Genomic DNA, 26,315 nt, shown 5'->3' with positions numbered 1-26,315 from the left:
ATGGTCACAAAGTGGCAGGAGTGCTGTGACTTGGGGGAGAACTGAGTGGGGGGGGGCATTTCTCCAACACATTGTAGCATAAAAAAATGTGCAACTTGTGAAATGTTTACCGAACTCTCTGGAATGGAACATGATCTAGCCAAGGAGGGTGTCTTTTTGTGTGCCAGGTGCAGAGAGTGTTTAGAAATTAGCCGTCAACTCAGCATTCTGATGGGCGTCTATGAGAGCTTGAGGTGTAGGGTAGATGGCCTTGAAGAAATTAATATGAGGGGCCCATCAAGCTCTCAGCTGCCCAACTCAACAGCAGAGCTCACTCCTGGGCATCAGGCAACACAGCGGCAACCACCAAGGCAGAATGTGCTGGTCTCACAGGAGTTAGTTATCGTCGGTGACTCTATTGTCAGGGAGACGGGAAATATATTGTGTAAAAAGGATAGATGGAATAGGACCAGGGTATGTCTGCCAGGAGCAAAAGGTGATGACATTTTAAAGCATATATCATCTTTTAAGGGCATAAAGGGTAGGGTGATATCGTTGTACAAGTTGGCTCTTAATGTCATTGGTGTCAGTGTCATGAGTAGGAGATCTGCAGATTTACTTAACAAGTACAGGTCAATGTTGCAAAAAAGTTATGAATTAGGGTTAAATTTGAAAGTGTCTGCAATTCTGCCCAGACACGATAGGAGAGAGTACATGATGAGAGCCTTGTCAATCAGTTCGGCCCTGGAGGAAATGTGCAAGGCTGAAGGGGTAAATTTTTTTCAGCCTGGTCTGTGCTTGTTAACTTGTAGGAGAGACTGCTTTTACAGCGAATGAATACACTTAAAAAGAAAGGGTGCAAGAATATTTGCCGATGCTATTGAGGCAGTGTTAGGTGGGTCGGAAAACTGCTAGTTTGGGGGGGGGGATTCACAGACTTATAGGTTAAAAGTAGCTGCAGGCAGAGGTGAATGTGATTCTTGCACTACTTCTATTAGAATAAGCAGCGGCGTGGAGCGAGGCGGTGTTGGGAGTTTCAGGGACTAATGGCAGTCACCGTGAAACAGGTGGATATATGAGATGTGTTAGAGTAGCTAATAATAAGAATAGGTACATGTATACTTGCATGTATACCAATGCTAGAAGTATAGTAAATAAATTTGATGAGTTCGTCAATGACATTGAAAGGCAGATATTGTTGGGATAGCAGAAATGTCTCACAGATATAAGGAATGCAGAACTGGAATTTGGGGAGTACAATGTGTACAGAAAGGATAGGAAGGGAGGAGGTGTTATGCTCTTAATTAAAAAAAACATAAAATCAAAAGAAGTGCATCCAGTTACTATAGATGAGCAGTGCACTGTTGAGTCATTTTGGTGTGACAAATTTTGGTGTGTCATTTTGGTGTGACTGCTAAAGCAAAAATAAGAGTAGGAGTGTGTTATAGGCCTAATTGACTGGAATGCGTACAGTGAACAATTGTACAGAGAAATAGAGTGGGCTAGTAAATCAGAATGCCTTATAATGGGGGATTTTAACTTTCCAGATATAGAACTTATGTGTTGGTCACTCGCACACTAATAAGACTTTGGTGGATTAATTGGATAATTGTTTTCTGCAGTAGCATGTTCGAGAGGCAACCAGAGAGGGTAATACTCTTGATCTGGTTATCAGCAGTGATCATTCGTGTATTAAGAATTTGCAGATAAAGGAACCATTAGGTGGTAGTGATCACAGTGTACTGATGTGGAATTTACTTAAAGATATAATTACAATCAGGGGTATGTGAAGAAGGGGATTTTGCTTCCGTAAAGGTGACTATAGTGGTCTCACACAATTTTTAAATTCTGCACGGTGCGACCAACTGATGATGTTACCAACAGCAAATATCTAAGTGGGATGCATTCAAGGAATTAATAGTGGAAGCTACTAAACATTTCATACCTATTAAGAAATATTGTTCAAGGTTAAGGCTTAAATGGTTGTCAAATGAACTAATGAGACTCGTGGCAGAGAAGAAAAATGCATGGGATGCATATAAATTATCAGGTGACAAAGGAGGTTAGGCAGGTGAAGGCAGATTACGAGAAATCTTTGGCAAAGGATGCTAAGAAAAACAGTAAGGATTTCTTTACTTATATAAACTCTAAAAGGAAGGGGATGAATATGATTGGTCCACTTGATATCGATGGTTCGACTGTTGATGATCCTCCTCAGATAGCAAACAAACTGAATGAGTATTTTGAATCTACATTCACACATGAGAAATTATTAAGGTTTGAAAATGCCACAAAGTTATCAAATTGTAACAGGGTGCTTAATGATTTTGTAATAACTGAGAACAAAGTGGAGGAGAAATTGTTGAAGTTAAACATAAGAAAGGCATCTGGGGTGGATGGGATCTATCCAGTTATATTAAAGGAGGCAGCAAAGGAAGTAAGTAAACCCTTAGCCATAATTATGAGAGCATCCTTGGACTCGGGGGAAGTTCCCATGGACTGGAGATGTGGAAATGTGTCCCCAATTCACAAAGGGGGATCAAAGGGTGACACAAATAATTACAGACCAGTTAGTTTAACTTCTGTTCCGGGTAAAATAATGGAGTCACTGGTTAAAGATGCAATGCAGGATCATCTAGACAAGACTGCGGCAATAATTCAGACACAGCATGGGTTTGTTAAGGGAGAGTCTTGTCTGACAAATTTGATTGGTTATTATGATGTGGTTAGAAAGGAAGTGGATGCAAAAAATAATTTTGATATCATATACTTGGATTTCAGGATAACTTTTGACACTCTTGCACATGGAAGACTACTGTACAAATTGGAGTAGAATGGTATTAAGGTTAAGTTGCTACAATGGATAAGAAAATGGTTAAGTGGGAGAAGACAGAGGGTGGTAATCAGTGGGTGCTGCTCTTCGTGGACTAATGTTATTAGTGGAGTCCGACAGAGTTCAGTGTTGGGTCCACTGTTGTGTTGTATATTTATCAATGATATTTAATGAATGTATATCAGGCTTAGTATCGAAGTTTGCAGATGACACAAAGGTTGGCAGGGTTGTTAATGTCAGTAATGGCAGTGTGTTACTACAACAGGATCTAGAAAATTTGGGAGATTGGCTGAGAAGTGGCAACTGAAGTTTAACATTGAAAAATGCAAAGTACTGCATATGGGTATGAAATGTATCAACCAGAGAAATGTATCAACTGTGTGGTACTACACTTAAGGAGGTAGAAAATGAAAAAGACCTGGGAGTAATTGTGCAGTCAGATATGAAGTTTTCTGAGCAGTGCAGACAGGCTGCCAGGGCAGGTCATTGGGTGTTGTCAATGATATACAGGAATTTTGTTAGCAGGAAAAAGAAGGTGATTGTCTCTCTCTCTCTCTATAAGGCAATGGTCAGGCCACGCCTTGAGTACTGCGTGCAGGTCCGGAGGCCTCATTTTCGGAAGGATGTAGATTTGCTTAACGTGTACAGAGAAGGGCAACAAGATTGGTGAGGGGAATGAAGGGATCCTCTTACCAGGAGAGGCTTAAGTTCTGCAAATTGCAGCAGCTGGAGACTAGGCACCTGCGAGGTGATCTGATTGAGGTGTATAAGGCCTTGAATGGGTTGAGCACATTGAATTCTGATGGGATCCTTCCACTTGTTCAGATTACAAACCTAAAGGGGCATAAATTCAAATTAAGAAAAGACAGATGTAGAATATATGTGCGGAAATTTGCCTTTAGCCAGCTGATGTTTAATTGCTGAACAAACTTCCATCTGTCGTTGTGGAAGTTGATAGGTTAAATAAATTTAAGGAGGAACTGGACAAATATTTAGTTGGGATTGTTTTGTAATTTTTTTTTTGGCTGATGCTGCATAAGCTCATACGCTTGCTTTCCTGCATCACATTCCATAACTACTACTACAAGCTTCCATCAAGAGTTCCACGGTTTGCCAATTTTTTTTGTGAATGGTTATCCAGTTTTCTCTCTTATTGCTCACCGAGGGTGAGGGTATGTGGCCCTCTGTAACTTACCCACTAATGCTGGTGTCCCCCAAGGCTCAGTTCTTTTCCTCTTGTATATTAATGACCTTTTTCCATTGACTGGAAATCCTATCCATAGTTTTGCCGATGATAGCACATCGTATTCTACTTTCCAGTTTGAGAAATCTTGCCCTGCTCAATCAGCTTCAACTTCTCGAATATCTGCTACCAATTCCTTAAATGCCGATCTCCATGTAATTCTCCATTGGGGTAAAGACAATTAATGTCAATCCTTCTCAGTCTTGTCTTATCTTGCAAAAGGATTCTTCTGCTCCTAAGCTTATCTTTGATGACACTCCGATTTCCAGGCAAAATGATATATCTCTTTTGGGTATTACCCTGACTTCTAATCTCTCGGCACAAGCACATTGCAAATATTCCTTCCTCTGCATTTAAAAAACTTGGTTTTCTCTTTCGCTCTCAGCATTACTTTTCTTCCAAATAGCTGTTCACTCTGTACAAATCGCAAATCCGCCCTACCATGTAATGTTGTTCTCACATCTGGGGTGGTGCCCCCAAACCTCTCTCAGGCTTCTAGATCCCATTCAGAAGAGGCCAGTGAGGTTAAGTAATGACTGCTCTCTAACAGATTCTCTCCACTCACTGTCTCATACTCGTACTGTTTCTGCTGCATGCCTTTTGTACAGATACTTCCATGGGCACTGTTCTTCTGAATTGTCTTCTATAATTTCAGTTCTCTCTTTCAAAACAGTCCAAACACGTGCAGCCGCTCCAGCCAACATCCATTTACTGTCCAACTTGAAACTCACAGAACCAACTTTTCATCTTCCTCGTTTATTCATTCAACTGCTGTTTTCTGGAACAGCCTTCCTTCATACGTATTTCCTAAAAATTACAGTCTAGAGAAGTTCAAGTCTAATATCAACAAACATCTTCTGTCTTCTCAACTTCCAACCCAAGCACGGTACTAAGTACTATAGATTCTAATACCTCCCGTGTTTGAGGTTTTCATAAATAAAAAAAATAGCTTCTCCTTACAACAAAAATAAATACATGAGAGATGAGTGCACTTTGTCATTAAGCTTGTCAGATAACACAGCGATTGCCAGAAAACATATATATCACTTTCTTCAAGTCCTGTAAAAGGTCTATTACTGAATCATCATTTTTTTTTTTTTTTTTTTATGCCAAGACATTCTTGCAGCAATAGAAAACCAGTGGTGAAACGTACATTATATACAGTGACTCAATGTAAAAGACAGTGTGAAGTTTAAGCAGAATTGGATTCACAGGGATTTGACTGGAGAAAATGCTTTTTTGTAAATTTGCATATATACCTTTGTATATATATTGATTCTACCCCACTCAAATTCTGGCATGGAGTGGGTATTTAGCCAAAGTTACATGAGGAAAACCAAACTTAGCAACAGAGTGGCAATTCAAACTCTATACTTCATTTTTATGTCAAGTTTAAAAGAGAAGAAAAATGCTTCTATTCTTATGAATTGCAAAAAGAAGTTGTCGTTGCAGAGAATTCCAAAACCTTTAACATCAAAAGAATGAGGAGAAACTGCAGAACTGGATTTTGTCCAGCTCATAAATCATTCACTTACAATATGGTCATACTCAGTGCATTTCTGTTTCAATGTAAAAGACAACAAAATAACAGATATTAGTATCTGTTATTTTGGCATATGATACAAGAAAGCAATCTTATATAGTGCCAAACAAAAAAAAAAAAATTCCTATTTCACCTTCCATCCCCTCCAACAGTTGGTTTAGATCTTTGAATTTATTCAAACTATCCACTTCCACAACAAATGGAAGCTTCTTCCATCATTCAACTCAACCAGCCACTGGCTGAAGGCAAACTTCCATATATCTATTCTGCAAGCAACCTTCCACTCCATGTGCGTTTTTTTATGTTTAACTTTCCTCTCACTTATTACAAAATCATTTAGCTCCCTGTTACAGTTTGATAAACTTCTGGTATCCCCTTTTTAAAGCATTCCTTGTGTGAATGTGGATGCAAAATACCTATTCAGTCTAACAGGAAACTGATCAGGTTCATCAACAGTTGCTCCCGAGTGCCAAGTGATTTTTCTGTTGTTTTCTGGGGCGAGTACTAGCTTCTCAAAATGTTGCGAAATTTCTGCCCTTATTTTTCTTTTCCTTGTTAATTTACTGTTTTAAATCTTTAAATCTGATGCAATGTTTGCTCAGATTGTATCAGTGAAATTATACTTGTAGGGATGAAAAACTTTGTTCCACATTTCACCCTAAAATCTTGTTCTTTATCTAAACCAGGAACGGGGATAAATTACCCCAAATGCGGTAAAAGTAAAAGTTTTGGGGGTAACGAAAGTTCAGAAAAAATAAAAGTAATTAATAAAATAAAAATAATTAATTTAAAATTTTTCCCTTTTCAGTTAGTTTTCTCTACCCTTCAAATGGCATCAAATAGAGAAAGTAAATACCTGGCATATGGTTTTACAGTAATACAAGACAAAGGACAAATGAAGCCACAATTTCATTTGTTTGAAAATGTTGACTGCAGAGTCTTTCAAAAAGAATCAATTGAAGAGACACTTGGATAATTTGCACTCGCATCTTTCTTCTGAACTGCGGAAATACTTTGAGAATTTGGAAAGAACTATCAAAAGGCAAAGATTGGAAAAAAACTTAGTAGATACATTTCATCAATGTTCAGCCTCAAGAGCTAGTTTGAAAGAAAAAAATTTCTATCTTAGCAAAAAATGTGAGAGAACAAGTGATTTCTTCAGAAAGAGCAAACATTTTGCTAGTCAACTTGATGAGACTACTGATGTCAGTAGCAATTCGCAGCTGATGGTGTATGTTCGATACAGGGGAACTGATATAATTGAAGAAGAAATGTTTTTCTGTTCTCCTCTTGAGTCAAGAGTTGGTGGAATCGTTATTTTCAATAAGGTTGATGCATATTTCAAAACACCAAGCATTGATTTGAAGTGTGAAAACTATATTGGTGGGTCTGTTGATGGGGAGCTAAAGCCATGTTGCGTCAAGTTGGTGGCTTTTCGGCTTTGGTCAAAAAACAAAATCCAAAAATTTAAGTTACTCACAGTATGATCCATCGTCAAGTATTGGTTGAGAAGCAGTTGGAACCTAAACTAGAAGTTGTCATGAATGATGTAATTAAAATTGTCAATACTGACAAAGGACATGCACTAACTGTGGTTATTTCGTAATTTATGAGAGGATGGGGAGGCTGAATATTCAACACTCCTTTTCCATACAGATGTGAGGTGGCTTTCAACTGGAAATGTTCTGAATCGAGTGTGGGTTCTCGGAGCTGAGCTAGAAATCTTTTTGGTGGACCAAAAGCATGCCCATCTCTCATATTTAGCTGACATCTTTGGTCATGAGAATTCCTTGTACAAGGAATTGCAAGGAAAAAACATGAATATCATTTTTCCAAGAGAAAAGATTTCAGCATTTGGGTTCAAAGCTTTTGTACTGGAAACCAGAAAATGGAACAAAATAAGATAGCCACTTTTCAAAAGCTAGCAGAGTTTTTGGAAGATTGTGAAGATCTCTGTCTTTGTGACATCAAGGAGTCAGTTACAAGGCATTTGACCAAACTGAAAAAGCAGTTCTCAGGGTACTTTCCAGAGCTTGATTCTCATACTGTCAATTGGGTTGTAAACCCCTTCAACTGTGAACTCGCAAATATACCTGAGGAGCCTGAAGGATTAGCAGGCACTTCTTGAACTTTGCTCAAGGAATTTCAGAACAAGACAGATCTCTTATCTTTTTGGATGTCAGAAACTGCAAAGGTTTTTAAAATTGCTTATGAAGAAGCAACAAAAATACTGCTGCCTTTTGCAACAACCTACTTCTGTGAACAAGAATTTTCAACCCTTATGAATTTAAAAACAAAATACAGAAATCGGTTGGACTGTGAAGACTGCATCCAAATTGCTCTGACATCAAAAAGTCCTGATATCGATGTTGTTTTATCGAAATTGAACAACACCACTTTTCCAAATCCTGAAGTAAGGATGTTTTTAATTAAATGATTTAATTATTTAATCTTTTTTTAATTTTGTATTTGTTATTTTTGTTACAAAATGTGTGGCTTTGTATATAGTTATAATTTTATATTTTATTATTTTTCTTTATTTTTGTTTATTGTTTAATGTGCAGAGTGCATTGTCGTAGCTGTAAGGCCCTGCACATACATTTATAAATAAATAAATAAAAAAAGTAAAATTGAATTTTTTTTTTACCAGATGTCTAGTGTATATATAACAACACTCTTTGACAAACTAACGTGTATTAATTATATTTAACATTTGTTATTAATTAGGCCAGTCAACTTTATTTGCCAGTTGTATTTATATACATAAACCTAAATTCAGGAGAAGTATTATAAAATATGTAGTAAATGGTACTTGGTTGTAAGTAGCATCGTATTAAAAAAAATGTCTGGGGGAATATTGTTTAACACAAATAGACTTTAGGGTAATGCCCAAAAAAAAGTTCCCAGACCTCTGATCTAAACCTTAGTTTTCCAATAAATGCGTTAAGGCTGTTCGCTATTGTAGTTGGCTTGCATCCAAATCTCCAGATTCATTTTCTGCCTACACCAAAGCTCACAAAAACTGTAAAACATTTATTAATCTTTCTAAAGTAGGTTTGGAACAGGCTAAGAGTAGAAAACTTGCTTCCTGACCAAATGGTAGTTAAGCATTCTAGTCTCTTGCCAAAGTTATTGGCTGTAGCTTTTGCCCATCTCTACTCCCACTTCTGTAAAACTCCAATAGTTCTATTTGCCAACTTAACTAGAGATAAAGCCGACTTACTAGCATCATACTTTTGTTCTAAACCTTGTAATCATGATCTTGGTAAACCACTTCCCATCATTCCCAGTATACTCCCTTCAGTGCCTCCTGAGGTCTTCCATCAAAAAGATGACAGAAGAATTTTGAACAGTCTTGATACCAAGAAAGTGCCAGGTCCTGATGGTATTTCTCCACATTTTCTCAAAACCTGTGCTCCTGAGATTACCCCTGTTCTGTGTTGCCTTTTTACAATTTATTATTCCACTGGTGTTCTTCCTTATGTTTGGAAATCTGCTCATATCCAGTCAATTCCTAAAATGTGTGATGAATCCCTCTCATACGATTATCCTCCCATGACACTTGCATCTACACTTTTTAAATTAATAGATAAATCCATTAACTGCCGATTCTTAAAACTATCTAGAAACCTTCCATCTGATCAATGATTGCCAGTATGGTTTCTGTCAGGGTTGATCCATTGGTGATATAGTGGCTTATGTTATCCATTAATGGACAAACTGAGTGGAAAAGTCCAGAGAAACTCAAGCAGTTGCTTTTGACATTTCAAAGGCTTTTGATCATATTTGGCATAAAGGTCTTCTAATTAAGCTTCGACATCTTATGGTTTTCCAACTGTTTTTTTCTAATTGGGTATCCAATTGTCTCTCTGACTCCTCACTTCACCTGATAGTAGACAGCTCTCTATCTTTTAACATCCCCACTAATGTTTGGTGTTCCCAGATTTCTAGTTCTTTCTCTCACCCTTTTCTTCTTTTCCATTTAATGACACTCCATTAACTGGTCCTATCCATAGTTTTGCTGATGACATTACATTCCATCATCCAGTTTGATAAACCTTGCCCCATACAAACAGCTTCAGCTTTAGAATATTCATTTCCAATCCCTTAAATGTTGATCTCCAGGTGGATCTCCAGTGGGGCAAAGATAACAGTTGATTTCAATCCTTCTAAAACTCAGTCCTGTCGCATATCTCAAAAAAAAAAAAAAAAAAAAAAGAATTCTTGTACTCCTGTGCTTATCTTTGATGACACTGATTTCTAGGCAAGATTATATTGCTTCTGGCTTTTCTCTTTTGCTCTCTGTGTTACTTTTCTTCCAAACAGCTGTTCATTCTGTGCAAATTGCAAATCCACCCTACCATGGATTATTGTTCCCACATCTGGGGTGGTGCCCTCATAACCTCTCTCAGTTTCTAGACTCCATTAAAAGGAGGTTTGAAAGGAGGTTAGGTTAATTAATGAACCATCCCTTACAAAGTCTCTCAACTCCACTTCATAGACATTTTGTTCCTGCTGCATGCCATTTCTATAGATATGTCCACGGTTACTGTTCTTCTGGGCATCTCCCCCTCTCCCATCGAAACCAGTCTGCATACTTTCCACAACCAGTCAGCACCTCCCTATGCTGTTCAATTTCACACTTACAGAACAAGCTTTTCTTCTTCTTCATTCATTTCTCCGACTTCTGTTTTCTGGAACAATATCCCTTCACACACATTTCCATAAAATTACAATCTATAGATGACATAAGCTTCTTTCATCTTCTGAACTCAGCCTATGCATGATATAAGAACTATAGGTTCTAATACTTGTTTGGAATTTTCATCAAAAAAAAAAAAAAAAAAAAAAAATCATGACATCTCACATTAGTGTCTGCACTACCCCACATGATATTATGCCCATTAAAATCTAATAAAAGGAACAGGAGAAGACAGTTGTGTAATGCAATCATCAAGGAAAGTCTGGGAGATATGGGATCAGATTGATCCAGGAGGTCAATCTGAGATCAGGTGGCAAATATACTGAGCAAATTGTTAGAAGAGACCCTACAAAGAGGAAAGTGGAAACTCCACTGTGATCAGGTCCATCCCCATTCTGTCTTTGCATATCACGTTGGCATTATGCAAGATAGGATTCTCATGTACCTTTATATATTTCTTTTGCAAACTGAGGCACACTGGCTTGTGTCTGTAGAAAGGGGGGTTCTTGATATCAATATTCCGTCAGAATTCATGACAATCCCATTGAATAAATCTGGCCATTATTTGAACTTAGTGGATCCATCGGGCAGTTTCCAAAGTACTGAGCACTTTTATTTTTTTTTTACTTTTTTGGTCAAGTATGGATGTTTGTCCATCTCTTCCTCCGCAAAGAATTACACATTTGTGTGGGTCCTCCTTTACATTGATATCAATGTTTTCTTGTGGTCAAGGGGTAATTCAGTTTTTCAGTCTTTTCTTTAACACTTTTTGTTACCAATGGAACATTAATAGGTACAAGATATAGGGTGTCTCCGTAGCCAGGTGGGCAGGAACAGCAGTGCATAGCACATGCTTCTTGATTAGACCGTGGTTCGAGCCCATCACCACCAAATACGGAGGATGCGGAAAGGTCAGGGAATGACTAATGTATATCCAGGAGCAATATGGCCTTAGTTGCTAATGCTCCTAAAAACCAAATAACAAACAAACAACAACTGTTTTTAGTATTTTCCCATTTGTTGCTGTGCTGGTCTTCGTCATCCCCAGGCCTTTCCTGTTATTCTTAGTATGAGTCCTGTGTATTTGCGTATTTTCTTCCTGAGGTAATTTAGATGGGGTTTAAACGAGAGATTCTATCTATAATTATCCCTGGGTACTTGATCTGGTTGGTTAGTCTGACAGTGGTACTTTCTATTTTGATTTGTGGTGGCCTGCTTAATTTAAGAAGAACGGAGCTGGTCTTTTGCCCCAATAATTATCTTGTGTTCGGCTAAGACTGATTGTACATTCTCTAAGTACACTGTAGCAAAGTCAATTTTTAAATTGTTTATTTTGGCTCACCCCTGTAGGGTTTGCAATGCTTTGCTTGCTTGCTTTTCCAGGTTTGTTCTTGAGTCCGCTGCTGTAGATAAGATCAAATCATCAGCAAAGGAATGTGCCTCCATGTTGCCCAGGTCCTTACAGAGAAAGTCATCTAGAACAATGTGCAACAGGAGTGGCCTCAGGACCGATCCCTGGGAGCAGCCCCTGTGGACAAGACAGGTGAGGGAGACAGCATAAGGATCTGCACTTCCCTATTTGTGAGATAGGATTTTAGACTGTCATAAAGATTTTGTGGCAAAGATGCAGCATGGAGCCTTTCCAGGACGCTCGGCCACTAGAGGGGTGTCGAACACTCCAGCAAAGTCTACTGCAATCACTAGAAAATACTTGCTGGTGCATTGGTGCATTCTTGATCTTCTTTTGAGAAGATCAAGAATCACATCTGTGGTTGAAGAACCCTGTTTAAAGCCGTTATTGGAGTGCTGAGATTTGCTTCTGTGTAGTAGTGTTTGATTCTCTTGTGCAATAGCCTTTCGTAAATCTTGCTAACTGCCGATAGCAGGGCTATCGGTCTATACAATGTTGGTAACTCCAGTGGTTTTGTTGGGCTTTTTGGTATCAATTTTAGTATACCTGTTTTCCATTGAGTTGGGAAGTGGCCTTTTGCCAAGCAGCAGTTATAGAGTCGCAGGAGTTGGGGAACATATTCTGCTGTCTTTTTAATCACTTCTGGTTCGATTAGATCTGAACCTGGACATTGCTTTTTTCAATTCCTACTATTAATTCGCACTCTCCCTATATATATTTATATATCTTGTTCAAATTTTCAATTGTTAATAAAATACTTTTTATTCATCCACTCAAGTTCAAATACATTTTTTTAAACTTGTAGTGGATGATACTTGATGTTAATACAGTTTTTTCAAATATTAATTCATTAATTTTAGTTTTATATGGGAGAAAAAAATTTCTCTTATATAAGATATTTAGCAGGATATAAATTTAGGAATAAAATTGAAATCAACAGGCAGTAGCTCAATCGGTAAAATGCAAGGATTTCAGTATTTTTCACGTGAAGGTGAAGAATGCGAGTCAATTCTTGCAAAAATCAATAATTTTTTGATAAATTTTTGAATTCGAAAGTCAAAAGTTCGTTGTTAACCTAAGTAGGAATTGACTTTAAAAAAATTTTTTTTATATTACTTGTTTTTGTTCTGCTCGTCGCTGCTTGTATCTCAATCTCTTCCAGGGTGAATGGTGGTTCTCTTTGGGTGTTTGCATTTTGCGCATTTGTTTGGCATATTTCTGTCTGCTCTAAAGTCATCTCTGTTGGCAGTTCCTGAATGATTGTTGCAAGAATATTTGTTACTGAGTCTTTGCATGTTGTGGTCATCATGCCTTGTGGCGTTTTGATTACCATTGCCATTTTGCCTCTGGGGAGCGAGCCTGCTGGTTGTGATTTTGTACACCACTCCCCAGGGGTAAGTGTTTCCTGTTGTTTGGACAAAGTTATGCCAACTTTCCCTTTTGTTCTTTTTGATTTTGTCTGTGTACTGGTTTCTGAGTTGATATCAGTTTCTCAATTCCACGACTTCTGCGCTGCCAGCCACGTTCTTCTTGCCCTTTGGAATTCTTTTCGTTTTGCTTGTACTACCTTTCTCAGTCTTTGGAGCTCTGGTGTCCACCATGGTATTGCTCTGGTGTTGGGTACTCTTCTTTTGATGGCTACTTCGGCTGCCATGGTAATCATTGTGGTCACCTCTCTTCCATGTAGAGTTGCTCCTGGTTACGAAGATTCTCTTTAAATATATCCCAGTTAGCTTTGTGAACATTGAATCTACTCTGCATCTGCCTTATTATTGGTGTTCTTTGTAGGTTTCCTTTTATGGAGTATGTAATTGTCCTATGGTCAGACGTTGACCAATCACTTTGGACTGTCCTGTCTGATATAATTCTCTATATTTCTTGTTACATCTATGGTTGCCTCCCAAAGCATGTTGCAGAATGTTGGGAGACAGAAGGGTTGGTTAGTAACAGTGAATATCGAGTTTGTTAGGAAGTCTTCCAACTTCTGTCCATTAGCCGTTCCTCTGCGGTCGGGGATGTGGCTATGCCACAGTGGTGATCTGCAGTTCACATCTGCCCCAATAATTATCTTGTGTCCGGCTAAGATTGATTGTATGTTCTCTAAGTACACTGTAGCAAAGTCAATTCCTATGCCAGGTCTACAGTAGAGAGCTGTGACGTAAATGCTTCCAATCAAGGTGATTAACTGGGCACAGCCTGCCCAAGGCATACAGAGCTGCTGGATTTTTGTAACAATCATATCCGTATTCCTTACGATTATTGCTGCCCAAGGTGTATCCTCTGTGCAGTGCACAATTTTGTAAGATATGGGGTATCTTCTCCTGTTTTTGGTGAGTGTACGGTTCTTGTACAATTATGAGGTCTGTTTTCCTTGTCTGCCTTCTTTTTGATCTGCTCGACCGCTGTGCATTAAGCTGTTATATTTTTAGATCTCCAGTGGGGCAAAGATAACAGTTGGTTTCAATCCTTCTAAAACTCAGTCCTGTCGCAAAGTAGCAGTGTTGAAGGTTTATTTTATTTATTTTTTTTTATTTAGATAAATACAAAAATACATAACACTCTATTTACAATCATTTGAACCTGTGTAAGAAACATGAGCAGAAAATTGAGCTTCTCTTACAAAATTGTAAAAACAACAAAACTCTCAAGACAAGTAAAAGAAATGCATGTATGCACACTCAATGACATTTATGTATTTGTGTATGTATGTATGTATGTATGTGGCCTGGTTGTAGTGGCTCCAGGACATTGGTCCATCTCTGCAAATTGTCTTTATCTTGACTACAGAATCTGTGTAATCAGGGCCTGAAATGTGAGCATAGTGTTTTGTGAAAGGCGCCACCTGTGGTTTCCCACATCTGCACCATGGTACTTGAAGAAGTACAGAATCTCTGTAAAAGCTAGAAAAAGTGTAATGTCTGGTTTCTTTCAGAGTAGTGTTATGTTTTGTTGTTGGGTCTCTGGCTGCTTGGCCGCAGAGCCCCTAGTGGGACCACACGTTGCCCGCCACCACCACTGGGAGGTGAGCTAGGCTGCCCATTATACTCTGGCTGGCCTTTGCCAGGGTTGCATAAGCTTCTTGACAAAGGTCAAGTGAAAAAAAAATAATAAATAAATATTAAAAAAATAATAATAATAAAAAATAATAATAATAAATAAATAAAATTAAAAAAAAAATAAATAAATAAAAAAAATAATAAAAAATATATATATAAAAAAAAAGTGGGGGGGGGAGAAAACAGAGCAGGAGTACGAGTTAGAAGGAACAGAAAGAAGGAAAGGAGGACGGACTAAAGTTAAGGAGCAGTCAGCTCTTTGTGAGGTGAAAATAGGAGTCTGGGAGTGGGAGTTAAAGTAGCAGGGTACAGGTGCCGCTGCATGATCACCAGAGGCCAATGGACTCTGTATCCCGCACTCAGAAGTTCTCCAGAGTGTCACCAATCCCGCACCAGAACGGTGCCGGCTGATCCTACCCTATAAGGGGTTTGCAGCAGTATCCCGCACCAGAATGGTACCAGCAGTGTTCCTACCCTTAAAGGATTAGCAAGTTGTCAAGGCAGTGTCCTCTAGCGGAGAAGGAGCTAACCCATGCCAGTCTGATTCAGGCCTTGGGCAGCATGATCCAATGTTGTTCTCATTTCAGCAATCTTGGCTAGCCTCAGCGCGAAGATTTCCTGCACATACACAGTTAGTGCCCTGTACGTGTTTTCATCGAGCAGCAGCGAGGACTCTTGGTTACGTGGATTCCTTTGAATTGCGGTAGCAAACTTGATTCTACTGTTGTCATAGGCAGGGCACTCATACATGAGATGCCCCCAGGACTCTTCTTCTCCACAATGGCACCGCGGGTCTCTTTCAATCCCCATAGCTGTGAGTTTCTGACGCAAGGGGCCGTGCCCAGTGATAATAAACGTCATGTGCAGACCAGTTGAGAACCAGGGAGGGGCCTCTGGGTGAGTATGGTTTATAGTTGGGAGGAATCGCCTCGTGATGTCTCCTTTCTGCGTGGTTTCCCAGCTCTGTTGCCATATCACTTGTAGGTGTTGGGTGATTCTCCTCTTCTCTATCTTGGGGTCATTTGCAAGATCCAGCTGGAGATTTACTATTTCAGCTGGTGTTCCTTTCCTAAGGTGGTAATATAGGCCTCGCCTGACTACTTCTAGGTAGAGTGGCTGACAACCTGTTAGAACTTGCAAGGCAGGGGTGCTAACAGTGCGGCACGCCCTACTAATTGATAGCAGCATGAACCTTTGAATTGTATCCAGCTTCTGTTTGTTTTTTGTTAGTGTAGCTTGTCTATAACAGGTGGAGGCACCATAGCAAACAATCGGGACATATACTGCTTTGTATATGAGGTCAGAGCTTTGTGCTTCAGGCCCCAGTCGGCTCTGCTCACCCTCCTGATCATGGCGGCATACTTCCGGATTTTGGTGGCTAGATATTTCAGGTGGTTATGGAAAGTAAGACCCGAGTCAATGTAAATACCTAAGTATTTAACCTCTGTGTACAGTCGGATGGGGGTGAAGTTTAATTTCATCGTAGGTGGTCTTCTAATTTGTAGTGCCCTTGAGGAGAATGGATTTTGTTTTTTCTGCCGAGATGGTAAGGTTGTGCAAGGCTGCCCAGTTCTGGAGCTTCACAAGCGCCGCATTTGCAATAATTTCCAAGGACGACCTAGTGTCCGCACGCACCAACAGGACAAGGTCGTCCGCAAAGGCCAAGGGCTCAGCTGTCTGTGATTTGTTTCTATAGTATGTCATAAACTGCGGATTATAAAGTATTGACTAATTAGGATGGATCACTTGGCTTTGGATCTTGGTTGCATAGTTCAGAAGCAACGTCTTTCTCCTGATATTTAGAGGAGGTTCATGGGCTCTTCAACATACAAACTTTGCACTGGAAATGTTCTGAATGCGCCTAGTGCTGTTCTAAGAGCTGAATGTTGAATAGGCTTGCAGCAAGATAAAGCACTCTCCCTAGCAGAACCGAAGACAGGCATGCCGTAGTCCTGGTGTGACCTTGATTAGGGATCTATATAAATGAAGCAGACTGAAATGATCTGCTCCCCATGCTCTGGCTGATAAGACTGAGTATGTTCAGTATTTTAGACAAGCAGTCCAGAGATGTTCAGTGTGCTTTTGAAAATTTAACTTACTGTCAAAGAACAATCCTAGTAGACAAATACTATTAGCTATGGGAAGAGGATGGTTATTCATGTGGAGTTCAGGATGCATACTTCACATCTGGTACAGACGTGAATGGCAGTAGATCTCTGGCTGGATAGTCAATAACTCTTTTGTGTAATGCATGTTTTGAGAATGACAGGAAATTGTGAGATCATCTGCAAAAAGGTATGAATCCACAGTTTTTGGAATTAGTTCAATTATATGATTCATTCTCATTGCAAACAAAGTGGCACTGAGAACAGACCCTTGTGGAATTCCTTCTTCTTGGATAAAGTTTTTAGAGGGTTCCCCAATAACGAACTTGAAAGGATCTCTGTTGAAGGAAATTTTGGATGAAATATGGTAAATTCCCTCTCAGGCCAAGAGAATGTAGATCCTTTTAAGATGCCGAAACGCAACGTAGTGTCAAAGGCTTTCTCAACATCAAGACAGACCATGACGAGATGTTCCTTTTTGATGAAAGCATTTCTGATATTTGTCTCGGCTTTGATGATGAGAACCAATGAAGATCGGTTTTCCAGAATCCAAATTGGTTGTTATTAATCAAGTTTTGAGACTCGAGGAATCAATTGAGACGGTGATTTATCATTTTCTCGAGTTTTGCTGAAACAGCTGGTAAGGGATATAGTCCTGTAATTTTGAGGAACAGAATGATCTTTACCGGGTTTTGCAATTGCTAGTACATAAGAATTGATGCCAGGAACTTGGGAAGGCATGTTCAGAAAAAATTTGATTGTAAAATACGAGCAGCAAAGAGAGTGATCTTTGATCCAGATTTCGGAGCATTACATAATATATCCCATCAGGGCCAGCAGCACTGTTTCTTGAGTTGGTAAGAGATTGCTGCAGCTCAAGCATGGTAAATGGTTGATTATAAGATAAAGCAGAATTGTCAGTGAAATTCAGTCTGGATTTATTTGTAAAAGCTTTATGTTTTTGAAATTATTGATCATAAGTGTTACAAGAACAGAGAAAATACAATTCCCAGCGTATTTGATTTATCTGTAAGATTAGAGCCCTTGTCCATGCCAGTTCAGTAGTGGGGTGGATAAAGGTGGAAATTTACTGTTTCAAACATTTTATTTTTCTCCAGATTAATCTGATATTGGTATTTTTATTGACCGATGAGGCAAATTTAATCCAACTTTCTTTTCTTGCTTTATGTCTGATATAACGAGCTTTAGCTCTAAGCTGTTTATAGTTAATAAGATTGGATGTGGTTGGATATAAACCCCATGGGCTCACCTCTGGTGAGTATGGGTTTGGTACACCCAGAGTCCTGAACTGGATATCACCATTCTTATCTTTCTCTCTCACTCAGGGTAACTCAGAAATTTTCTTTTGGCTGGTGCAGCATAAGACTCAGGCTTCCTGCACCATATGGCTAATAATATGAGGAAATGGTTCCATGATTTGTTTTTCTCTTTTTTTTGCACTGTTGCAATCTTCATTTCACCAGTAATTTATTTTTCATCTATTTCTTACTTGATATTGAGGAATGGAGGTGGATGCCAGCATTTGATTCGTGATGTGCTCTGTAACACTGTTGATGGAGCCGGACTAATCGTTGTTATATATTTGCATTATGTATTTTGTCCAGTTAGCCTGTGAAAATTTCCATTTAATTTAATTTTCTGTTGGGAAGGAATTGGATGTTTGAATTTTGCAGATTACAGATAATGGTCGCTGCTATAAAGATCACTCAGAGATACCCAATCTATACTTGGAAAGAGGTTTGGGGAACAAATGGAAAGGTCTATTGCAGATGTTGAACCTGTAGGGAGATGCACATATGTAGGAGATCCAGTATTTAGTAATGTTAAATTCTGTCTATCGATCAGCATTTCGATAAGCTTATCTCATCTGTCTTAGGTGGGGGAATCCCCATAATGGATGATCTGCATTAAAGTCAATTAGTAAACAAAATGGAGATGGTTTATGCAGTTACCATAACTGCATAACAAGACCTTCGAGTTCCTGAGTTATTGATGATTAGGAAGAAGATAAATTGAAACCAATGTCAGAGTAATACCATTAACAACACGTGTGGCAACGGCTTCTAAGGATGTTTGTAATGGAATGCATCTGGAGGGGATGCTTGAATCCACGAGTATTGCTAATCCTCCATGAGCGCTATTGAACTCAGCAGTCTTGCCTAAATACAGTGTAATTTTTGATTGAAACTGAGACCATAGATGTCAAATTAATTTCTTGCAAGCACATTGCAAGAGGTTTGTAGTGGTGAATTAATTCATGTCATCGATGTTACTGCGAAGACCTCTACAGTTCCATTGGATAATACATTCCATTATTTGGTTTTGTAAGAGGAAGGTGAATCTGTCTGCTTTTTATGCCTGGGTTGTTTATAAAGGTCAGGTTTAGATTTTTCTTTTCTGGGAAAATTGGGTTTGCCCTGAATCATTTTTATCTTCCATATCACCTTCTGCATGAAATTAAAGAAAATCTTGGTTGGACTTATCATAAGTATCCATGCTTGTTGGTTGTGGTTGCTTCACCTCCCAGGATCTGATTTTTACAATTTTTCTCCCAATTTACTGTGGGTTAGGTTTTCATTTGGAATTGTGAGTGGCGTATTATTACTTTGGTCCACTAACTGTGATCTAGATGTAGCTGTCGATAGTGTAGTGTAGGTTTAGTGCCGAGCAGCACCAGAGGTTTCCCCCATCTCTGTGTTGCTTTCATTATAGGTGTGCCAGTTCACTGGCACACCTACAAAAGGCCAGAGATATAAGTGTATGGATATTGTATACGTATAGTGTTATGTACCATTGTATGTTGTCCCAACGTTGTCCGCACTCAGCCCAGTGAAGGCAGGCCAGGTATACCAGCATTATAATTATTTACTCTGGCAGATCCTGCCATCTAATTTCCTGAGATTTTGGTGGCTAGGACCTAAAAGAATAAAAAAAAAAATTTTTTTTTATCTTTTGCGTGAGGGAGTAATAGTATTAGAAAGGCCGAAACTATTGGCAAGCAGTAATTTGGATGTGTAGGGCAATCGCTTGTGTACAGATGGAGTAGGGGAGAGAGACTAAAGATTGGGGGGGGGGGAAGACAGAAATATGGGGTCAATAGGGAAGGCAACCCCAATAGGTGTCAATGGAGCATGCCCATGCTCCACCAGAGGGAAAACTGGGGTGGCGAGGAGACAAGAGGACAGTCACCCCCCCCCCACACACACACACCAGGGAAGTGGGGTGGAAAGAAAGCCAGGTAAGAGTGCTCAGCTCAGTCGCCAACTGGTGCACTGGCAGCAAATCTGTTCAAGGTTGGGAAAAGATATGGATCCAACAAAGCAGTCGGAACCAATGCCTCCATGTCATTCAAGGGCCATGTGTCCATCGAGGTAGGTTGAGGTCAGTCGCGTTTATGGGTTATATGCCCTACCAGGGTAGAGTGTCTCTTTTGCATCCTGGAGGGGTCTGGTCCATTGATCCTGTTTCATAGTGCTGATCGAGCCCATTCGGCAATCAATTTGTCGGGAGAGACTCACACTTCTGTCTGATATGCTACTGATTTGTGACTATGGATAGCCGAAGCGTAAGTGCTTTTTGGCATGCTTAATTTTGCTTGTCTTGTAGCTTCCTCAAAAGATACTTAAAGTCTTGTATTTCTGAGTTTGGAATATGCTGGATGATTGCCTTTGCAATTGGGACACTGATCAAAATGCAAGGCAAATATCTTGTTTGCCTTGCATTCTGATTGAGTATGAGTTTGGACATGTTGCACCTGCATGGCATGCTGTCTGAGAGTGACCAAATTTCTGACATTTGTAGCATCTTAGAGGGTTCGGGATGAACACAGCAGTTTAAATAACCTGCTTTGACTGAGGATGATAGAATCGGTGAATTGAAGGTTAAAATTATGCTATGTGTTGGGACTAAAATTATGCTACGTGTTGGGACTAAGGTGTCATCTTTTCATATCATGATTCTTTTGGCATGAGTTACATTTTGATCCTTTAGTTCTTGGATTATTTCTTCCTCGGAAATGTTTAATAGGTCCCATTCACTGATGATTCCCTTGGAAGAATTCAGGGTGTTATGTGGAGTGACTCGAATTGGAATTCCACTTAAGGATGTAAGTCTTAATGGTAGGTCATGTCTTGGGCGAGGAGTCTCTAGATTGAAGGCTTTTCACCATTTTTGGAGCTGCATTTTCAAAGCATCATTGTATGATGAAAGGGGAGAGCTTGCTGAGGACAAATGATCAGGAAAGCTGGAAATTCCTGCTTGTTTGCATCCTTTTTTAGTCTTTAACAGCAAGAAGTCATGACCAGTTTTAGGGTTGTCATGTTGAGAGCTCTTTGGCTATAATTATGGGAAGTCATTAGTGTCCATGTTTACTCCTTTTAGCCCTGGGAGAGGGACTTTCTTCTCCCATGTTACTGACATTTGTAGCAGGTTACTGGCCCTGCCGTGGAGGCAGGAATGGTGCCACCAGTGGCCAAGCAGTTATTAAAGTTAGTAGAATGTTAGTATTTAATATAAATACTAACATTCTACTAATAACTACTAAAAAAAAAAAAGGTGGATTCCCTTCTTTCTGGGTTCTTACTTCAGACTTCTTAGGCAAAGAACCCCTTCAAATGAACAAAACAGAAGAAAACACATAACAAAAATAAGACTATGAATTGCAGCGAAAAATCGCTTGTCACTTGGGGCCGTATTTTTACAGATTTTTGGGGTCCTGCCAGCCCTTTCAAACCCTTCGGGATAAAGAATGGTGACAGTTTCCCTATATGCATTCTTAGAAGTATAATGCATTATTAGGAATTGGACCTGATATGTTTTCTGTTCTGGTCCTTTTTGCTGTGAAGCTAGTATACTCATTTCTGTCATTATTTACTGGTAGGGACCCCAGAAGTAAGTAAAGTAAGATTTATCGCAATTCACGGATATTTTTACTTGCTTCGGTACCCACCATACCTGCATCTCCGCTATCCTGTCCCTCAGACAATGAGAGTAGGGTATGGCATTAACATGGTTGACCCTAGCAGGCAAACCCACTTACCATTTGATCCCAGGTGAGCCTTCTTAGAACCACTTGTATTGTAGGAGTTGAGGAGCCCAGCTTAAACTGTGTTTAAGCTGGGCTTCTCAACTTCCTGGATCTCCCTATCCAATTTTCGACAGGTCATAGCAAAAGCATTGAATTCTTTTGGTGGTAGCCTGGAACCCAAGCTATGGACGTTCAATCCCAAACATACTAATTTGGAGGCCACAGCATACTCGGCCAGTCAGCATTAGTGATGGGCATAAAATGTGTGCATATATATATATATATATAGAGAGAGAGGGGGGGGGGGCTGAGTGACATTAGATATGACTTCAGCATTAGTTTTGATAACATATTCAAATTCCCCATTATCATTTTTTTTTAAAAACTTAATTCAATTTCATAATTGAATAATTTGCACAGTCAGTTATTTTGATTATTAATCATGCCTGGTGGTATGCTAAAATACTTGAATTACATGAACTGATTTGGCTCTTTAAGTTTTCTAGGTCGAAGACACCAACAATTACTAGAAATAGTGTCTTTTGATATTATGACTGTAAATAGGCTATCCATATAGTGAGACATTGTTTTTTGATAGGTGGATACCCATTTATAACATTTTAGTTTTGATTTTATGGTTAGTTACAACAAACTGATTTTGTTGAAGATAAAACTTGAATTAATCTAATTTAAAAGTTTCATATTTCCCAATTATTAAATGTTGAGTGAGAGAGAGACTGATTGATTTCAACAAAAATTCTATTTATTTACACAGTGTTAGGTTCATATATTTCTAAAATAACATGCTAGCAAAACAAATTTTCTGTTATTTTTTTTTTTTAAAAATTACCAATTTTCAATTGGAAATTAAATACTTTTGGTGCTGTGTTAAACTGTAACAGAAAATTACTCATTCAAAGTAAACTGGAAGGTCAACTGCAATTAGTAAGAAGTGTTAAAAATCACTTTATGGCACTCTAACTGTAAATTTTACTGGCTTGTTTTTAATTGCCCTGCTCACTATTGGGCAGCTTTCACTTTGTTCCAGTAAGTCACTTTGTTCAGTTGAAGCCACAGATGACAAATCTACTGGATCAGACAACCTGTGTGCTAACCTGGAAGTAATAGAAACAACTGAGAAAAACTTAAAAATGAAATAGTCTCTTAATTTGTGAAATTAATTTCTTCTAAGTAGTAAGAACATAGAAAGCAGTTTTAAATTCATATTATTAGGAATAAATTTCTTCTAATGTGGAAGTATGGCATGATTTCAAGTTATAAAATTTTCACAAACAGTTTACTCAACTACACATATAGGTATCCTCTATGTATATAGTTAAGTATATGGGAAATGTCTTAACTTGCTTACCTGTGCAAAACTCCTAGGGAAACATTTTTAATTTTTAACTAGTCAAAAGAGACTTCTAGAAAAAGTTATAGTTTTTTTTTTTTTTTTTACCCCAGAAGGGCTATAAACAATTCAGGATCCAAATGACATGCCATGCAGGTAGCAATGCATAAAGGATATACAAGCCTATCTGTTGTGTATTTTATTGTCCACATATAGTAACAAATAACATGCTGTTGCATGTGTGTGTGTGTGGCTCATGCATGAAATAAACTATATTTTAAAGTTTTTTGCTCTGTTTATTTATCAATTGTCTGTGTTCTCTACAATCATATAAGGTTGGCTATAATACACCATGCCAATTTATGCACACTAACTGTCTCAGTGCAGACACATCACCCAACAAACTAAGAGTAAGCTAACCTTCTTTCATAAAGAAATTCTTTTTAACAAAACATCCATATACGAGGACCAGTACAAAAGTAATGGATCCTATTTTTTCCTTTCAAATATGGTGTCGTAGATCATTTCGTGTGTCACTGAGGGGTGCTGCACACGGATAGTTCATAATGGTGGATGTTATAGATATACATAGCACACAGAGTGGCGATTGAATTTCTTATCAAGGAAGAAGTGGTCTATCGAAATCCGTTCAAGTCTCAAACGTTCAAGTCTCAAAAAGGTTTATGGTGACAGTACTGTAGATATGAGTACAGTTTGACATTGAATGATACAGTGGTGGACAAAAAAAACTGCATCAATTGTGAATTTTGCAAATAATGTGTTTTGTGCTGCATTGTGGGCTGCAGAAATGTTCAAAATGCATTTGTTAGATGGATATATATCTCTGAATGAAATCCAATGAAAAGACTCCACCTGATATATACAGCAGACTCAATTTACCCGGATCGGATTAACCGGGACATTTCAAGATTCCAAATTAAAAAAAAAAAAAAAATCATAACATTCAAGTAATAACTAGAAAAGGTATAAACAGATGTTTTGTAAGTCGTAAATAAGCAATGAACAAGGAACATTATAAGTTGTCATTGCGAGATTAGTGTACCTATTATCTTGTAACCCCCCTCTCTTTAACTCTCTAATGAACCATTATAATGTTGGTGACCACACCATAAGCAACATTGTAAAAAATTTGTATTAATTGTATAAACTAGAGACTTCTAGTTACCCCTCAGTGACACACGAAATGATCTACAACACCATATTTGAAAGCAAAAAATAGGATCCATTACTTTTGTACAATGGATCCTATTTTTTGCTTTCAAATATGGTGTCTTAGATCATTTCGTGTGTCACTGAGTGGTAACTAGAGGTCTCTGGTTTCACCATACTGAGAGGTGCCGCACACGGATAGTTCATAATGGTGGATGTTATAGATATACATAGCACACAGAGTGACGATTGAATTTCTTATCAAGGAAGAAGTGGTCTCTCGAAATCCATTCAAGTCTCAAAAAGGTTTATGGTGACAGTACTGTAGATATGAGTACAGTTTGACATTGAATGATACAGTGGCAGACAAAAAAAACTGCAAATAATGTGTTTTGTACTGCATTGTGGGCTGCAGAAATGTTCAAAATGCATTTGTTAGATGGATATATATCTCTGAATGAAATCCAATGAAAAGACTCCACCTGATATTTACAGCAGACTCTCGATTTACCGGGACATTTCAAGATTCCAAATTAAAAAAAAAATCATAAAATTCAAGTAATAACTAGAAAAGGTATAAACAGATGTTTTGCAAGTCGAACGAATAAGCGACGAACAAGGAGCATTATAAGTTGTCATTGGGAGATTAGTGTACCTATTATCTTGTAACCCCCGCTCTCTCTAATGAACCATTATAATGTTGGTGACCAAACCATACGCAACATTGTAAAAAATAAAGGGAAGCTATGCAATTTAAAATCAACATCATAAAAAATAAATGGATGCATTGTATTGGACACGCGAGTAGTGCATGGTAAGTTTTTTCGTTTTTTTTTTTTTTCCTATCGCCATACTTTTTACATAGGTTGCTGAATATTTTTCGATACAGTAAGTCCCCGACTTACATTATGTTATTTATATTTTTTTTATGACTGAAGATTTCAAGTGAAGGGAACACATTTCACCATAATGTAAAAACTCACAGAATTCCAGCTATCGGTATTATTGCAAATGCAATAAGATCGAGTTTATAATCAATTGCACTAACAGAAAAGCCCAATAACCCAGAAAGTGCAAATTGTTTTATGGCAGTGACCTCCAGAAATGTGCTTTAGTAAAATGTGAGCAGAGTGAAGTGATGATAGTGAGTTTTCTTCTTAACCCTGTAAAATTCTTTTCAGAAAATTTAATTTTTGACTATTATCAAGGTGCCGACTAAGAAAATAAGTGACAGCACTAATAGTAAATCTACCAAGAAAAGGAAAGCAATCAAGTTGGATCAGAAAATTAAAATAATAACGATATATGAAAATGGCCAAACATTAACAAGTATCGTGTTTGTCAGTGGCAAATCGAGAGTCTACTGTACCTCATTGTCATAAATATCTTCCCAAAGGGCAAAATGTGTAATTAATGGAAATATGAGAAATCATGCAAATGGCAATCATGACAACCAAACATACATTTTATTGCATTTACGTGTACAAACTGAAATTACAAGTTAGCATAATAGAATTATGTACTGTAAGAAAAATAAGTCCTCGATATTTTGTTGTTCTTCCTCTAGCTGCAATTACAGCCTTGCAATGATCTGGCATAGAGTTAATCAACTTCTGGATATATGGTTGCCCGATTTCGTGATACCACACCCTTACAAGTAAGATTCAGCTGCTCTTCTGCAGCTGAATCTTACTTGTTGGCTTCGTCTGAGCAATTTTAGATGACATTACATACCATCAATTTTCAATAGGGTTCAAATCTGCACTGTTGCCAGGCCAATCCAACACTAATGCCAGCATTTCTGAAGTATGACTGTACTTTAAGGCAGAAAAATGAGGGAAAATATTGGAGTATGTTTTAAGCCTTGTGAGACAA

The 26,315-nt window shown here is 38.4% G+C and overlaps 2 protein-coding genes across 7 annotated transcripts in view; one reads left to right on the top strand and one right to left on the bottom strand.

The window, feature by feature from the left end:
• Positions 1 to 6,441, top strand: part of LOC150083213 (uncharacterized) — a 380,452-nt gene extending 374,011 nt beyond the window's left edge. Inside the window, exon 14 of the mRNA XM_090378437.1 lies at positions 6,407 to 6,441. Coding sequence (XP_090234563.1) covers positions 6,407 to 6,441 — 35 coding nt within the window. The remainder of the gene's footprint in view (positions 1 to 6,406) is intronic.
• Positions 6,442 to 22,775: 16,334 nt separating this feature from the next.
• Positions 22,776 to 26,315, bottom strand: part of LOC150083212 (uncharacterized) — a 319,934-nt gene continuing 316,394 nt past the window's right edge. For 4 of the 6 annotated variants that reach the window (XM_090377098.1, XM_090377097.1, XM_090377101.1 and 1 more), the window contains one exon: positions 22,778 to 23,034. In XM_090377098.1, coding sequence (XP_090233224.1) covers positions 22,887 to 23,034 — 148 coding nt within the window. In that variant the 3' untranslated portion in view covers positions 22,778 to 22,886. Of the gene's footprint in view, positions 23,035 to 26,315 lie in introns of all 6 variants that reach the window. The other 2 variants (XM_090377102.1, XM_090377103.1) reach the window with 2 other exon arrangements.

The sequence above is a fragment of the Mastigoproctus giganteus genome, chromosome 7, assembly GCF_048544385.1.
Source record: "Mastigoproctus giganteus isolate SK-2022 chromosome 7, ASM4854438v1, whole genome shotgun sequence".
Classification (NCBI taxonomy): domain Eukaryota; kingdom Metazoa; phylum Arthropoda; class Arachnida; order Uropygi; family Thelyphonidae; genus Mastigoproctus; species Mastigoproctus giganteus.
The sequence above is the reverse complement of the archived record's forward strand: the minus strand, read 5'-3'. Positions and strand labels throughout refer to the sequence as shown.